Consider the following 17,659-nt stretch of genomic DNA (forward strand, 5'->3'; position numbering starts at 1 on the left):
TCCTGCTCCCTAATAGTAGTAGCACGATGAGGTCATGTCCTCGATGCTAAGGGCCTTTAATGATGGAAGCTAACTTCTTGGGGCACCAACTCTCAAGGATGTATCAGAGGGATAGGAAGTTGGGCAGAGGGGGTGGCATGGCTCTGCTGGTAAAGAATGACATCAAATCAGTAGAAAGATGTGGCAAAGGATCGGGAGATGTAGAATCCTTGTGGGTTGAGTTAAGAAACTGCAAGGGTAAAAGGACCTTGGTGGTAGTTATATACAGGGCTACCAAGCTATATGGGTCTTAATGCCCTTCCCTTGGACAACATCGTTGGCGTGGAGAGGGGAGACTTGCAGCATGGGCAACTGCTGATCTTCCATTAAAAAAAAACCTGCCCAGGCTAGCGCCCTGGAAACTTTCCAAGGCGCAAATCCATGGTCTATCGAGACTAACGGAGGCCCACACACACAGGGCTGTCACAGGGCTGGGACGTGGACTACAGATTACAATGGGAAATAGAAAAGGCATGTAAAAATGGCAGTGTTATGATAGTCATGGGAGATTTTGACATGCAGTGAATTGGGAAATGGATCTAAAGGGAATGAGTTTTTGAATGCCTACTAGATGGCTTTTTAGAGCCATTTGGCATTGAGCCTACTAGGGGATCAGCTGTACTGGGTTGGGTGTTATGTAATGAACACGAGGTGATTAGGGTGCTTAAGGTAAAAGAACCATTAGGAGGCAGTGATCACAATATGATTGAGCTCAACTTGAAGTTTGATAGGGAGAAAGTAAAGTCTGATGTAGCAGTATTTCAGTGGAGTAAGGGAAATGACAGTGGTATGAGGGAGTAGTTGACAAAGTAAATTGGAAGGAGATGCTGCCAGAGATGACAGCAAGGCAGCAATAGCATGAGTTTCTGGGAAAAATGAGGAAGTGGCAGGATAGAGGTATTGCAGAAACAAAGTAATACTCAAATGGCAATACTCAACTAGTATAACTGTGACTGACAAGGGAAGTCAAAGCTAATTTAAAAGCAAAAGAGAGGACACACAACAAAGCAAAAAATAGCAAGAAGATAGAAGTTGGGAAGCTTTTAAAAACCTACAGAAAGCCAATAAAATAATTGTTAGGAGAGAAAAGATGAAATATGAAAGCAAGCTGGAAAATAATAGCAAAGTGGATAGTAAGGCTTTTTCAAGTATGTAAAAATAAAAGATGAGAGTGGATGTAGGACTGCTACAAAATAAGGCTGGAGAAAAAAATAACAGGGACAAGGAGATGGCAGGTAAATTAAATGAGCATTTTGCACCATCCTTCACTTAGGAAGATACTAGCAGTATGCCTGATATTGTAGTGTGTGAAGGAAGATAATTGAGTGCAGTTACTATTACCAGGGAGAAGGTGCTCAAAATTCTGAAAGACCTAAGTGTACATACGTCACCCAGGTGAGATGAATTGCACCCTAAGGTTCTGAAAGAAGTAGTGGTAGGGATTGTGGAGATATTAGTAATGATTCTTTCAAGAATCATTGGACTATAGCATGGTGCCAGGGGACTGGAAAATTGCAGATGTCTCTCCACCCTTAAAGAAAGGAAGAAGGTAGCAGAAAGGAAATTATAGACCAGTTAGCCTGACCTCAGTGGTTGGGAAGATATTGGAGTCAATTGTTAAGAATGAGGTTATAGAATACTTGATGACACAGGACACGATAGGACAAAGTCAGCATGGTTTCCTTAAGGGAAAACCTGACAAACCTGTTAGAATTCTTTGACAATGAATAAAGGGGATGTGGTGGATGTTGTATATTTGGACTTTCAGAAGGCCTTGAACAAGGTGCCACACATGAGGCTGCTTACCAAGTTAAGTGCCCATGGTATTACAAGAAAGTTACTGACATGTTTAGAACATTGGTTAGTTGGTAGGAATTAGTAGGTGGGAATAAAAGGATCCTTATCTGGTTGGCTGTCGGTGGCTAGTGCAAGGGTCAGTGTTGGGACCGTTTCTTTTTATGTTGTATATCAATGATTTAGAATATGGAATAGATGGCTTTTTGACAAGTTTTCAGATGATACAAAGATTAGTGGAGAGGTAGGTAGTGTTGAGGAAACAGGTAGGCTGCAGAAGGACAAACAGATTAGGAGAATGGGTAAGAAAGTGGCAAATTAAATACAATGTTGGAAAATGCATGATCATGATCTTACAGTTTGGTAGTAGAAATAAATGTGGAGACTATTTTTCAAACATGGAGAAAATCCAAAAGTCAGAGATGCAAAGGGACTTGGGAACCTTGTACGAAACACCTTAAAGATTAACTTGAAGGTAGAGTCAGTGGTGAGAAAGACAAAAGCAATGTTAGCATTCATTTCAAGAGGTCTACAATACAAGAGCAGGGATGTGATGCTGAGGCTTTATAAGGAATTGGTGAGGTCTCATCTTGAGTATTGTGAACAGTTTTGGGCTTCTTATCCAATGTGCTGGCACTGGAGAGGATTCAGAAGAGGCTAACAAGGATGATTCCGGGATTGAGTTATTATACGAAGAACATTTGATGGCTCTGGGACTGTACTTGTTAGAGTTTAGGAAGGTAAGGAGGGGATCTCATTGAAAGCTTTCAAATGTTGAAATGCTTAGACATGTTCAAATGCTGAGATGTGGAAAGGATGTTTCCCATGGTGGGAGAGTCTAAGACAAGAGGGCACAGCCTCTGGATAAGAGCGGCATCCATTTAAAACAGAGATGCGAAGAGATTCCTTTAGCCAGAAGGTGGCGAATTTGTGGAATTTACTACCACAGGCAGCTGTGAAGGCCAGGTCATTGGGTGTATTTAAGGCAGAGCTTGATAGGTTCTTGATTAGATATGGTTCAAAGGTTACAGGGAGATGATAGAATGGTGGAGGAAACTTGATGGGACAAATGGCCTAATTCTGCTCCTACGTCTTAAAGTCTCTGATGATCTTATGTACTCGATGGTATAAAGGTGGATCTGGCTGTGTTTCCAACTCACAGCTGCCTCTTGCTATCCTGTGCATTGGAAGCTCCATACCAGCCTGCGATGCATCCAGTCAGAATGTTCTCTACATTATATCTGCAGAAATTTGCAAGCCTTTGGTGACAGACCAAAGCTTCTCAAACACCCAGTGAAGTTAAGTTGCTTCAGTCAGTGGGTCAGGTAGTAGTACTAGCAGTGTGATCACTCGAGTCGAGTGTGCTGTTCTCCAAAGGAGTTGGGTGGATTCCATTAATGGAGAATGCCTGTGTGTGACTTTGTTTAACAAAGAACGTTTGATGCATGGGAACCACCACACTGTCCTTGACAGTTTGGGGTCATGCTCTAGAAGCTGGGAATGAAAGATAACTGGGGACCCTTCACTGCTGCATCTGTCCTCTTCTTTCACGGCTGCTGTGATACACCATCATCTCCTGCCAGCTCCACCATTTCAGGTTTTGGTTGGGTCGCTCTTTGTCTGGAACACCCTCGCTTGACCTTACTGCCATTGGTGACCCTAACACGATCCAAGCTCCAGATGGTTAAACTCCAAATGACATCACTTTCATCAGGAATTCACAAACCTCTCCACCACAACAATGTGATGCTCCTCGGAGAAGGTCAGTTGGCACCTATGAAGAAAAATGGATCTGGATGAAGATGAATAGACTCAACCTGAAGCACCAACAGTCCATTTCCTTCAACAGATGCTCCCTGACCTGCCGAGTTTTGTTTTTCTTTTATATACAACAACTTTGTATCGTTTGTTGTAGTCAGAAAAGTATTTTGAGATTAACAGCGGAGATACATCACTTCTGCAGAAACCTCTGCTTCTTCGCATCTCACTGCACATTTTCCCTTTAGCCGAGCTGGCTGTGCTGCTTGCTCTAAATAGCTATTGCTATCAGTGCTATTTTTACAGCATAAAATGTGGTTCATTAATACTTTATTTCTAAAAAAAAATCACTTAGAATGGAAGATTGAGCATGCAGCTGACTTAAGCATTCTGATCCACCAGAGCCATCTTATTATTTTATCCCTAAGATGCAATCATACTCCTTGCGGATGTTTTCAATCCTAAAGCAGTGTTTATTTGTAAAATATAGTTGATCGCTGTATAATACGTATAATGATGTGATGTCCAGCGGGTTAATGGTCTGTCATAACTCATGAATAGGTTTGTATATGAGGCACTAAAAATGCCACAACCTATAATGACCATCATAAAAATATGCCTCTCGGATTAATTACCTTACCAATGCAAGGATAGATGTATCCTCAGGGACAGAGTGCAGAGGGCTGTTCCATATCTCTCTGAGAAGCATGGATCTCAGGATTCATTTTCCACCCAATCCAATGTAGATTAATAGGATCATTGAATTATTTTGGCAAAGAAAATTGTGATTCAGCCCACTGAGTTTATGCTAGGTCTAAGTACTGGAATCGCAACAGGCTCATTCTCTACTTTTTTCCTATCCTTTGTTTGTTATGTGCCTTGCTGTATGATGTAGGTGATCATGGTCTTTCCTTGACCATGATCGTTCTTGGTTTGCTGTTGCCTTTTTCTGGGTAGTGCATTTACAAGACGGGTGACCCCAGCCATAATCTAGACACCTCAGAGATTGTCTGACTGGTGTCGTCGGTCGCATAATCTGGACGTGGAATGTGCCAGCTGCTCATTCAAAGGTGCTCCGTACCAGACTGTGATGCAACCAGTTAGAATGCCCTTGACAGTACCTCTGTAGAAATTTGCATGTGTCTTTGGAGAAATACCAATTCTCCTCAAACTCCTCATGAAATATAGCTCCTGTTGAGCCTTCTTTGTATTTGCATCAAAATCTTGGGCCCAGAATATATCTTCAAAGGTATTGACACCCAGGAACTTGAAACTGCTCGCCCTTTCCACTGCTAATCCCTATATGAGGACTGCTGTGTGTTCCCTCGACTTACCCTTCCTAAGGTCCACAATCAATGTCAAGGACTTACTGATATTGAGTGCAAGGTTGTTGTTGCAACACCGCTCAACCAGCTGATCTATCTCCCTCCTCTATGGCTCCTTGTCAACATCTGAAATTCTGCCAACAACTGTCATCGGCAAATTTCTATTTGTTGTTTGAGCTATGCCTAGCCACACAGTTATGTGTGTAGAGAGAGCAGAGTAGTGGGCTTAGCATGCATCCTTGTGATGCACAGGTGTTGATTGTCAGCAAGGAGGGAATGTTATTTCCAATCCACACCAACTGTGGTCTCTCTGTGATAACGTCAAGGATCCATTTTTGCAAAGCCAGGTACAGAGGCCCTGGTTTTGGAGCTTGTTGATTAGAACTGAGGGTAAGATTGTGTTGAATATTGAGTTGTAATTAATAACCAGCAGTCTAATGTAGGTATTGTTGTTGTCCAGGTGATGCAAGGCAAAGTGGAGAGCCAGTGAGATTGTATCTACTGCAGACCTATTGTAAATTGTAGCATGTCCAGGTCTTTGCTTAGGCAGGAGTTAATTCTAGCCATAACAAACCTCTTAAAGCACTTCATCATAGTAACTGTGAGTGCCACTGGGTGAGAGTCATTGAGATAGCTCCCCCCTGCTCTTAGGCACTGGTATGATTGTTGCCCTTTTGAAACAGGTGGGAGCCACTAACTACAGCAGCGAGAGATTGAAGATCTCCTTAAACACTCCCACCAGGTGGTAGGCACAGATATTCAGAGCCCTATCAGGAACACCAACAGGTCCTGGCACCTTGTGAGAGTTCACCCTCGTGAAAGATGTTCTGACATCGGCATCCAAGACAGAGATCATCGGGTCACCAAATACTGCAGAGGTTCACACAGGTGTAGTTTTATTTTCCCTTTCAAAGCATGCAGAACAAGTGTTGAGCTAATCTGTGGGTGAAGTATCACAACCATTCATGATTTGCTTAGTAGGAAGTAATGGCCTGTAGCCCTTGCTAGAGCTGATGTGTATCTAATTCCATCTCTAGCCTCAATCAGAATTGTTTTTACACTCTTAAAATAGCTTTCCATGGGTCATACCTGGACTTCTTGTACAGTTCTATATTACCTGTCTTGAATGCCACAAATCTAACCCTAGCAGACTGCAAGTCTTCTGGTTCATCCATAGTTTTGGTTTAGATACATCTGGTATGATCTCAAAAGCATGTACTCATCTACATAGGTCTTGATGAAGTTGGTGACAACTGTGACATATTCATTCAGATTTAAAAATGAATCCCTGAATATTGTCCAGTCCACCAACACAAATAGTCCTGTAAGCACCTCTTCACTTCCCTTGTCTGTATCTTCTTGGTCCTCACCACTGAAGCTGTGGTCTTTAGTCCCTGCCTATACTAAGATTAAGTAGAAGTACAGCCAGGTACTTGGACTTTCCAAAGTGTAGGCATAGCATGGCACATAAGCGTTGTTGATGGTGATATAATAGTAGTCAAGTGTGTTGGCTCCTGTGGTTCCACAGGTGATATGTTGCTGGTAGTTGCTCAGAGAGTTCCTCAAACTGGCCTGGTTGAAATCTACCAGAGTGACAGGGAATCCATTTCCTTTTTTTAGTTTCATGCCTGCTGATCCATGGTGCTCAGCTCCTCCAGAGTCTGACTAATGTTGGTCTGAGTTTTGTGAATGTACACCGCTACCCAGATGATGGTGGAAACCCCTTCAGAAGATAAAAAGGACGAGATTTGACTGCCAGATGCTCCAGGTCAGGTGAGCCGGACTGAGGCAGAATTGCTATGTCTGTGCACCACAATGAGTTAATGATAAAGCCTATTCCACTTCCTCCGCCTGAGAAGACTGAGCTCTCCCGTCTTTGCAGAGATTAGTGAAGCCATTGGGCTGCGGCACTGCGTCTGAAATGGCAGGTGGTGGTCATGTTTCCATGAAGCAAAGTACACAGCAGACCCTCATGTCCCTTGCAGGTTTGCTCTGAGGTCTTCAGCTTTATCTCCCAGAGACTGTATATTCTGCTGCACGATAGTTGGGAGTGGGGGTTTAACGACTCTGTATTTTGTCGTACTTGTAAGGCAGTGAGCCAGCCCTGCTCCTATTTCCTTAAAGGGGAACTGTACTCACAACCTAAGTCAGCAGTCCCTTGATCCATTGATTTTGAATGTTGAAGGATGTTTTTAAAAGCCTTGAAACAATGCTGCTTACTGAAGTACCCATGGGTGTGACTGTGGATTTCAGTGGTAGTAGTCTCAAACAGCAATTTTTGACGATTCCCATTGGAACTGCATGCAGAGTGTTGCCATTTACTGTTATATGTAACCACATTCTAATAAGCCTTCCCTGCATCCCACCTCAGACTTTCCATCATTCCTGAAGTGTGGTAATAATAATTGGATGCCGTATCTTTGGGCCTGTCTGCTTTCTTCCCCCGTTTGAAAGGCATGATGGGTAGAAAGTTCCTTTAACTGCGGTAAATTGCCTCATGCTTGTAGGTAGGTGGTAAAATCTGGGAGAAACTGATGAGAATGTCGGGAGAAGTAGAAAAAGGATCCAATGTACAATTAACTTAAATAGGTACTTGACGGAATTTATTTATTGTTATTTATTTATTTGGAGATACGGCACAGAACGGGCTCTTCCAGCCCAGTGCTAACAACACACATATTTAACACAAGCTTAATTCCAGGACAATTTACAATGACCAGTTAATCTCCTAACTGGTACAGTACTACGCAAATGTCTTAGGTACTGTAGCTATATATATGTGCCTAAGACATTTGTACAGTACTGTATAAATAGTCAGAGTGCTGTAGTAATTTTACGTATTGCACTGTACTGCTGCAGCAAAACAAAACTAATTTCATGACATATGTGAGTGGTGATAAACCTGATTCTGATATGGGTCTCTATTGTGGACTAAGAATAGGAGGGGGCAGGGAGAGGATAATCATGAATGGGGGAAAGGAAAGGGAGAGGTGACGGAGCGGGATGCACAGAAAGATGTTCTGTAATGATAATGAACCAATTTGTTTGGAATCAAATGACATTGCCCAGAATCTCAGGGCTGGGTGCGTCTGCACCTGTGCTACCATTCGCCCTTGGCATTTCTCCTCTGCCATTTGTCTCACACCCCTCCTTGTCTCACTCCCCTCCCTCACCACTCCTAACATCCTTTGCATCTGCCAGACTTACAAACTCGATCTCTGCTCCGTGTTGACAAATACAGTACTGTGCAGAAGTCTTAGTCACCCCAGCTATATATTTGTGCCTACGGCTTTTACATAGTACTGTACATCTTTGGACTTTGGAAGGAAATCAGGATACTTGGCGGGATAACTCGAGAAACTCCTTACAGATAGCAATGGAAATGAACTCTCAGCTCCAACGCCATAGTGTCGTGAGGCAACTTTGCTGTTTCTTTAGCATTTTTATCTGTTTTTTATGAGGCCAAGTTGCTGACTCAATGTTGAACCCAGCACGAATGGAAAGCAGCCAGCCAGATTCGAACCCGGGACCGCTTGCCTTGACGTCTGATGCAGACGCCATTACACCACTGGCCGTAGCACCTAACATAAAACATATGACTTTATGTTTCAAAATTATTCCAAGAAGAGCTGGGAAGTTCTCTCATGTGTTCTGCCCAGTATCTATTTCTCAGCCAAGATTGAGAGTATGATCTCATTAGTATATAAGGGGATTTGTCTATGGGTGAAGTCTTAATGGTGTTTTGGATTTTGCAGGAAATGAGGTAGTCTCATGGGAAATTAAAGACATTTGCTTGTGTGCATGCCAGCAAGTTTAGGATTGGCAGAAGCCCTGAACTTGCCTGGCACCTGTCAGTGATGGTTTAGTAAATACCCACAGCTCCATCTGGATTTTATTCTGTGCATTTCTTTGCCACTGTGGAAACTAATTCAGATGATGTCAGGTGATACTTTTTTTGTCAGGAGACTGAACAATTGAACAACTTACCTCAGCATTTTTATTCCAATTATAATTTTTGGTTAAGATGTTACATGTTCTACCCGAAGCTTGCAAATAAAAAAGAAACATATTCAGCCTCACAGCCTCACAATGAAATCATTTACTTTCATATGTTTGTGCTGTATGAAAGGGGGAGGCAAGCACAAGTGCCTGCCTTGGTTTGAACACAAAACCATTTATCTTGTCTTTTACACCTGAGATAAATCATTTTGTTAGCCAGCCGTTTTTCAGTTTAAGGCATTGGAGTATTCTTTAATATAAAGTCCTCAAACTCATGTCCCCTGAGCTGTGGAACAATAGAAGAATGATCGATGGCATTCATTTTCGAGCAACGCTGCAGAAAGGGCTCTTACTGGTAACCTGGATAACCCATTCTATTACTCGGCTTCAATATGATCTCTCCATCACTGAGTGACATTGTAACACCACACTTAAATCAGGTGAGAGACAAGGAGAGTCATTTTAAATACAGCAAGTGGTTAGGATGTGAAGTGCTCCTCTTGAATGAGTCGATCCTTTTAGTTTACCTTCTGCTTGTTTGTACTTGCCAGCGTGCCCTGTCTTCCTTGATCATCCAAAACGTGTGCTTGAGAAAGTAAACCACCTACTTGTCCAATGCAGTGCGTGCTTTCCCAGATGGTTCCAGCCTCAGTGAAGAGGGAAGTCTTGAAATGGAGGAGGTCTTGGAAGCAGTAGTCTCCGCGTGCACCCTTCAAGGAATCTTAGAACAAAATGACAATACCGAACCTGTCTCTACCACAGCAGAAGCAGTAGAGGCAGGTTTGATACTGTCATTTAAAAAAGAATTGGATAGGTATATGGGCAGGAAAGGAATGGGGGGTTGTGGGCTGAGTGCGGGCCGGTGGGACTAGGTGAGAGTGAGCGTTCAGCACGGACTAGAAGCACCAAGATGGCTTGTTTCAGTGTTGTATTTGTTATATGGTTATATGGTTATATGTGGGATAATAACCATATAACAATTACTGCACCAAAACAGGCCATCTCGGCCCTTCTAGTCTGTGCCGAGCGCTCACTCTCACCTAGTCCCACTGGCCCACACTCAGCCCATAATCCTCCATTCCTTTCCTGTCCATATACCTATCCAATCTTACTTTAAATGACAATATCAAACCTGCCTCTACCACTTCTACTGGAAACTCATTCCACAAAGCTACCACTCTCTGAGTAAAGAAGTTCCCCCTCGTGTTACCCCTAAACTTTTGCCCCCTAACTCTCAACTCATGTCCTCTTGTTTGAATCTCCCCTACTCTCAATGGAAAAAGCCTATCCACATCAACTCTATCCATCCCCCTCATTATTTTAAATACCTCTATCAAGTCCCCCCTCAACCTTCTACGCTCCAAAGAATAAAGACCTAACTTGTTCAACCTTTCTCTGTAACTTGGGTGCTGAAATCCAGGCAACATTCTAGTAAATCTCCTTCGTACTCTCTCTATTTTGTTGACATCTTTCCTATAATTTGGTGACCAGAACTGTACACAATACTCCAAATTTGGCCTCACCAATGCCTTGTGTAATTTTAACATTACATCCCAACTCCTGTACTCAATGCTCTTATTTTTTAAAGGCCAGCATACCAAAAGCTTTCTTTACCACCCTATCCACATGAGATTCTACCTTCAAGGAACTATGCAACATTGTTCCTAGACCACTCTGTTCGACTGCATTCCTCAATGCCCTACCATTTACCATGTATGTCCTATTTTGATTAGTCCTACCAAAATGTAGCACCTCACACTTATCAGCATTAAACTCCATCTGCCATCTTTCAGCCCACTCTTCTAACTGCCCTAAATCTCTCTGCAAGCTTTGAAAATCTACTTCAGTCCTCTGTTTCTGTGGCTATTCTCCAAAGCAGCTTCAAATCAGTTCCTTTCTCCTTTGCACTCCTGACACCAAGACCTCAGCAGTGGAGATGGTGGAAGGTGATGCCACGTCACAATGGCAGTGAAGGTAGATGAAGGCTTGTAGCAGTGAAGGGTCCCCAGTCGAATTGCTGGACCCTGACCGTGTATTGATCTGTCAAGGACCGCGTAATGACTACCAGTGTATCAGCCTCCCTCTATTAAGGAAAGCCATCTGCACATTCTCCATTAAGGGAATCCACCCTAACATCCCAGATTCACCAATAGACAACCCCTTAGGAGAACTTTGTGCTTGACTCGAGTGATTGCTCTATTACTATGTATGAACTAGATTGGAATCTCTCCCTGCCTTTTTGCCTTTACAATGGAATAGTGATTAATTGCTAAATTGGGAAATTTTAATATGGGGAGTATCAAATTCCTTTAGTCTGTGGTGAAGTTCCTTTCACTGAAGTTGAATTGCACTGAGAAAAGATTTATGACTCTCTGACCCTGGTATGAGTTAAGGTCTGCATATAACGATTACCATTCCAGTGCTAAGATTGTCCATGACTCTCCAGCAAGGCATGACTTCCATTGTCTAACCAGCTCAGCTTTCCAAATGGTATCAGTGGTCTGAGTCTGTGACGCACTGACCAGGCCACATGTTGATGAGGACTTATTTCTCAGATAAAATTCTGCCTGTCAAAGACTGTTGAAATATTATGTTTTCTATTGATCTATGACTACGTTTCTCATGACATCCTTTCCTGTCCTGAGCAAAACAGGCTTCAGTTTTATCCCCTTTCCAACCTTGAATCTGCAATATCAGATTGATAGAATTCTTCAAGTTACAAAGCCATAATTTTTTAATTATATTCCAGGTGGTCAAACATAATTTCAATAATGGGGTGGCACTTTATTTTTTTTTCAATAAGCTTCAAATGGAATAACAATGGATCCAATGAAAAATGTGTTCACAGATGTATATATTCAGGGCAGAGAGAAATAAAGAAAACTGGTGTCCCAGCCTTCACTCACATGCAGATTAAAAATAACAGATTTGATTGATCTGAGGTGCTTATCCTGAGGGCTTTATTGACGGAGTATGTTTTAATTATTTGGTGTCTATTTTAATGCAATATTGTGAATGTGATAGCTCACCAAACTTGTTTCTCTCTCATTTTCTTTGTCTCTTTCTGTCAGTCTATCTCAGTCTTTATCTCTGTCATCCCTATCTCCATCTCTTTCTCTATCTATACCTACATTTTCCCTCCATCTCTACCTCTTTTCTTTTCTCTCTATCTCTCTCTCCCTCTCTCTCTCCCTGTCCCTCTATATTGCCCTTTCTATATTGTCTCTCTACATATCCATCTCTATTTGTCTCTCTTTCACTTCTGGCTTACTACCTCTTTCTAATTCTCCCTGTCAGACACACACACACTCTCTCTCTCTCTATGACACTTTTGCAAAGACATGGATTTTTAACTTTATTTTTCTTTCTCTTTCCTTCCTGGATCACTTCCCTTTCTTGCTCTTCCCTGCAAATGGAATCCTTTCAACTGGAAATGGCCAATGTGTCTGCGCTTTGTTCCCTGGGACCTTTTCTCCTGTGCATCAACAATTGCTGTGACGTGCCCACTCTGACAGGTAAGACGCCTCCACTTTAACTTCAACTTGAAGACTTAATGCATCAATGTAGTTACTATTTCTTCTTTGCTCTGGGGGATGGGTTTTGCCAAATGCCTTGCAGATGTTCTCTTAAAGTAGTCTTTGTGCAACACAATAAATTGCTGCCTCTTTCTGACAGAATATCACTTTCTATTCAACTATAGAATCATAGTGAAAAGGCATTTGTTGCTTTGTGCTTGTGATGGCATCTTAAAAGGGCTGGCTAGTTAGTCATTATCCTTGATTCTTGGTCAAGATATGTATATCACAATTCACGTTTGAAAGCCGATTCTAATGAATGGTAGAAAGAGAAGTTAATTGATAACGTTCCAAAGAGACTTTTCATTCCTCATTTTTCTGGGCCAAGCTGCCCTTTGCTTTGCAAGGAGATGACTGGATTGTGAAATGATTACTGTGTTTGTACCAACAGTTTCTGTGCAATGGGTGCTTCACTCCCTTTATGCACTGTGTCATCTGATATGGGCAATCATGGTCTCCTTGACCATGAGTGCGCTTGGCGATTTTTTTTACAGAAGCGATTTTCCATTACATTCCATCTGAACAATGTCTTTAGAAGACAGGTGACCCCAGCCATGATCAACACTCTTGTCTGCCGGACGTCAGTGATAGCATAACCAGGACTTATGATCGGCACCAGCTGACTCATACGACCATCCACCACCTGCTCCCATGGCTTCATGTGACCCTGATTAGGGGCTAAGCAGGCGCTATACCTTGCAAGCTAGATTTGCAGGCTAGTGGAGGAAAGGAGTGCCTTACACCCCCTTTAGAAGCCACGTACCTCCACCCTGCCACCCAAACTAAAGTAGCGAATGATAATGAGGACGGATGCCCACACATCTGATGCCTCCCCCCACTCCACATTTGGAATCACCAACAAACCTGCTATAGTTGCTAACTGTCTGATCCAATGGATTGGATACACTTCTCTCTAGCTGACACATCAAGTGAAGTCCTATTTGTTTAAATGGGGAGACACTGAACTTCCATTAAAAAAAAGTGATCTTTTCACTTTTTGTTTTATATTAAAAACCAATTTAATTATTATTTTTTCAAATTAAAAAAAAAGACACTCATTTATGATTTGATCTTTGGAAACATTTCAAGAGGGTTGTGAAGATCTTTGGGAGAAGAAGCTATCTTAAGGTAATTCAGTAGGTTTGCCGCAGGACCTCACATTTTGTTCTGGAAGCCTCATGTCAGCTCTCATGGGGATAGTTATGCCTCCTTGACATTGAGAAGAGCTTGGCAAAATATTGGTTAGGCTGCTGTTGGAGTATCATGCACAATTCTGATTGCCACACAAGTGTTTTGAGTTTGGTAAAAATAGAGAATGCGTACAAGTGATGCATCAGGACGTTGTCCGGAATGGATGATTCAAGTCCAAGTTGAGTTTACTGTGATACGCACAAGTGCATGCATGCCCAAGTGCAGTGAAAACTTGGCTTGCAGCAGCATCGCAGGCACATTGCATCAGATAAGCAGCACAATCGGCCCTCCTTATCCGCGGATTCCGCATGCGATAACTCAACCAACTGCAAATCGCGAAAACCCAGAAGTGCTCTTCCAGCACTTGTTGTTCGAGCATGTACAGACTTTTTTTTCTTGTCATTATTCCCTAAACAATGCAGTATAACAAATATTTATATAGCATTTACATTGTATTATAAGTAATCTAGAGATTATTTAAAGTATACGGGAGGATGTGCGTGGGTTATCGTGCATCGGGATCGAAAAACATCCGAAGTTCTCTTACTAAGTAAGTTGGAACAGGTACATCCGGTATTATTTAGCATCAGTTAGTCAAACGTTTGTCTTGGTACATAGTATATATTTTACTTTTCTATGCATATAAAACACTTAAGAACGTATGTTTCAGCGCCGGGCTTAGGAACGGAAGTTCTCGGGACTCAGGACAGATCGCTCCCGAGCGCGCTCTCCACCGTGCCGGAGTGATGTGGAGGATCAAAACCCCAAAACCCAATAATTAAACCACTGCATTGCTTAGTAATAATTGTAGCTTTCATCACGGCAGAGCCGTTCTCACTTTATCCTTTAAAATCGTTCCGATCGTTGACCGACCTAGCCTAACGCTTTTCCAATGACCGATGGCATTTCACCTCTTTCAGATCGCTTTATTATTTCCACTTTATTTTCAATCATGATCGTGAGTATTTTCGCGAACAGAAACACTGCACATTCAGAGCTCTGGCGCCGGGTCCTAATGTCCACTGCACTGAGACAGGTTAAATAAGATCTGGGATTCTGCTGGGTCCTAAGGTCCACCGGATAGAAACAGGTTGAATAAGGGACTTGAGCATCCGCGAATTTTGGTATCCATGAAGGGTCCCCAGAACCAATCCCCCGCAGATAAGGAGAGCTGACTGTATTCACAAGAAAACAATATATACAGTATAGTGCAAAAGCCTTTGCCACCCTGGCTATATATATGTGCTCAAATCTTTTGCACAACACGCTAAATCTAAACTATCCAGAATTTTTCCAGAAAACTTAGAAACAGAAAAATTAGAACAGAAAAAAAAATAGAGTGCCAAGTGATCAAAGTGTTTGTAATGTTAGGATTGCTTAGGATTGCACTGGTTGATTCAAGAATTGAATGCCAGAAGGGAAGTAGCCTGGGCTTCAGGCTTCTGTACCTCCTGCTCAGTGGTAATTGTGAGAGGATGATATGGTCCGGATGTTGGGAATCTTTGATGTAGAATCTCCTAGAGATTCTGCTGATGGTTGGAAAAGAGGGAGGTTGTTGCTTCAAGGAGAAATTGGATAGACAGGAGTTTATTCACACTGGAATGCAGGAGTCCTTTGTGAATATTAATACATTTATGAAGTACATTAATGTGACAGATGGCCAAAATCTTTGTCACAGGGTGAGAGAATCTAGAGCAAGATGGCACAATGTTAAGATGAGAGAGGATAAAGTTAAAAGAATACAGGAGACCATTTTTCCAACAAGGCTGGTGGTTCTCTTCAATGAGTAGGAGATAGTAGAAACAGATGCAATTATAATGTTTAAATGGCATTTGGACCATTTGGATTGGTACAGAGGGATAGGGACAGAGCAGAGAGATGGAATTAGCATAAATAACCTTTACAGTTGGCTTGAATGAGGTGCAAAAAAAGAAAGAAAGAAGTAGTGTTCATGGGTTTATGGACCATTCAGATATCTGATAGAGGAGGGGAAAAAGCTGTTCCTGAATTGTTGACAGGATCCTGTCCCTCATCCCTGATGCTAGTAATGAAAAGAAGACATGTCCAGGATGACGAGGGTCTTTTGTGATGGAGAATATTCTCCATGGGCGTGTGTATCTCAGATCTGATTCCAAGTCTGAAGTGATGTAGTAGAGGATTCCTTTCATCATTTTTCCAAATCTCACCTTGGACTTCTGTCCCTTCCTACCAGGTTGACATCTTTCAGTCTTTTAACCTTCAAATCCCAATTTCTTGATCATCTTCAAATTCCAATATGCCTTCAGGTGCATAGCTCTGTTGCACTCTGAACTGTCCCAGCTTCAAGAGGAGGTGGGCTCCATTAAGCTCATTCTTTTGATGGAACATTTTGGTCTTCTGCATTGAAGTGGTTGAATTAAGTGTTTGGGATTCTCTTTTAACCAAAAAGATGTAATAATTTTTTATCACTGTTTGCAAAAACTCTTTGGAATGTTCTCAGAAATCTAATTACAGTTTGAAAGTAATTATTTAATTTTAGACAAGTGCTTTGAAAGATACCATCTCTTTCTTTTTCCTCTGAACAGGATATGATTGGTGCATCTGTGTGCTTATTTTCCAAACCCTGTCCTTAATCTTAATGAACTAAGAATTCACAGAAGATAAAAGCTAAGATTTGTTTAGATATTTTCCTTTTCTTTCACAGTGTCAGTGGAAAGGAAGCTTTCTTCGCTCATGATGACATGTAGTGCACCCTTCTGTATCAGCCAGCCAATTAACTCCCTCACAAACGTGTCCAATTAAAATTAAAAGTTTGCATGGTAGATATAATCTAGTGTAATATTATTATTGCAACAAATCCAGCAAAATATAATAGCACCTAATTAATGGGTTATATTAGCATCTTTTATTATTATAGCTCAATATCTTTTTGCTGCAGTGTTGGCCCATCAGTGCCAATCCTCTGATTCTATCTAAATGTTCCTCCCAGTCATCTGCTCTTCATTACATTTTTTATAATACCTTGATGATCTTCCAAAGCTCTTTACATCCTATGAAATTCTTTGGAAACAAGGCGTAATCCTGGAAACTATAGACTGGAGAGTTTCACATCAGAGATAGATTATTTTTAGGGATAGGATTTATAAGCATTTGGATAACCAGGGCCTAATTAGGCAAAGTCAGCATGACTTTGTGTGGGGCAAGTTGTATCTTACTGAGTTTTTTGACAAATTTACAAGGGTAATTGACGAAAGTAGAGCAGTGGATGCTGTCTACATGGACTTTTGTAAGGCATTTGACATGGTCTCTCATGGGAGGCTCTTCCAGAAGATTACGATGCTTTGGATCTATGGCGAATTGGCCATTTGGATTCAGAACTAGCTTGTCTTTTGAAGACAGAAGGTAGTGGTTGAAGACTCTTATTCTAGTTGGAGGTCCAGGATTAGTGGTGTTCCATAGGGACACTCTGGGACCTCTGTTGTTTGTGATGTGTATAAATAACCTGGATGAAAATGTCAATAGTAAGTTTGCATATAGTACAAAGATTGGTGGTGTTCTGGATAGTATAGAAGACTGGTGAAAAATACAGTGGGATATAGATTTGCTGCAGATAAGGGAGGAGAAATGGCAGACTGTGTTTAACTTCGATTAATGTGAAGTCCTGTACCTAGGTAGGTCAAATGTAAAGAGACAGTACACTGTTAAAGGGCAAGACCCTTAACATTGTTGATGAGCTGTGGGAACTTGGTGTCCAAGTTCTAGCTCCCTGAAAGTGGCTACACAGTTTACTAGGGTGATTACGATGGCATGTGGCATTTGTGCCTTTAGTTTTATAAAACTCTTGTTAGGTTGCATCTAGAGTATTGCACACAGTTCTGGTCACCCCGTTATAGGACAGATGTTGAGGCTTTCGAAAGGGTGCAGAAGAGGTTTATAGGATGCTGCCAAGATGAGAAGGTTTGTGCTAAAACAAACTTGTTTTTTTTTTTCTCTAGAGAG

General features: G+C 41.8%; 1 protein-coding gene across 5 annotated transcripts in view; it reads left to right on the forward strand.

The window, feature by feature from the left end:
• Nucleotides 1–17,659, forward strand: part of LOC132393532 (neural cell adhesion molecule 2-like) — a 1,581,614-nt gene that overhangs the window by 983,165 nt on the left and 580,790 nt on the right. For 4 of the 5 annotated variants that reach the window (XR_009511912.1, XM_059968912.1, XM_059968916.1 and 1 more), the window contains exon 1: nt 6,833–6,901. The exons of the other annotated variant lie outside the window; for it this stretch is intronic. Coding sequence is in view for 3 of the 4 variants with exons in the window: in XM_059968912.1 (XP_059824895.1) it covers nt 6,838–6,901 (64 nt within the window). In the remaining variant the exon portion in view is untranslated. Of the gene's footprint in view, nt 1–6,832; nt 6,902–17,659 lie in introns of those variants that run through there. 5 annotated transcript variants of the gene reach the window in all.

This window comes from Hypanus sabinus, chromosome 4, assembly GCF_030144855.1.
Source record: "Hypanus sabinus isolate sHypSab1 chromosome 4, sHypSab1.hap1, whole genome shotgun sequence".
Lineage (NCBI taxonomy): Eukaryota > Metazoa > Chordata > Chondrichthyes > Myliobatiformes > Dasyatidae > Hypanus > Hypanus sabinus.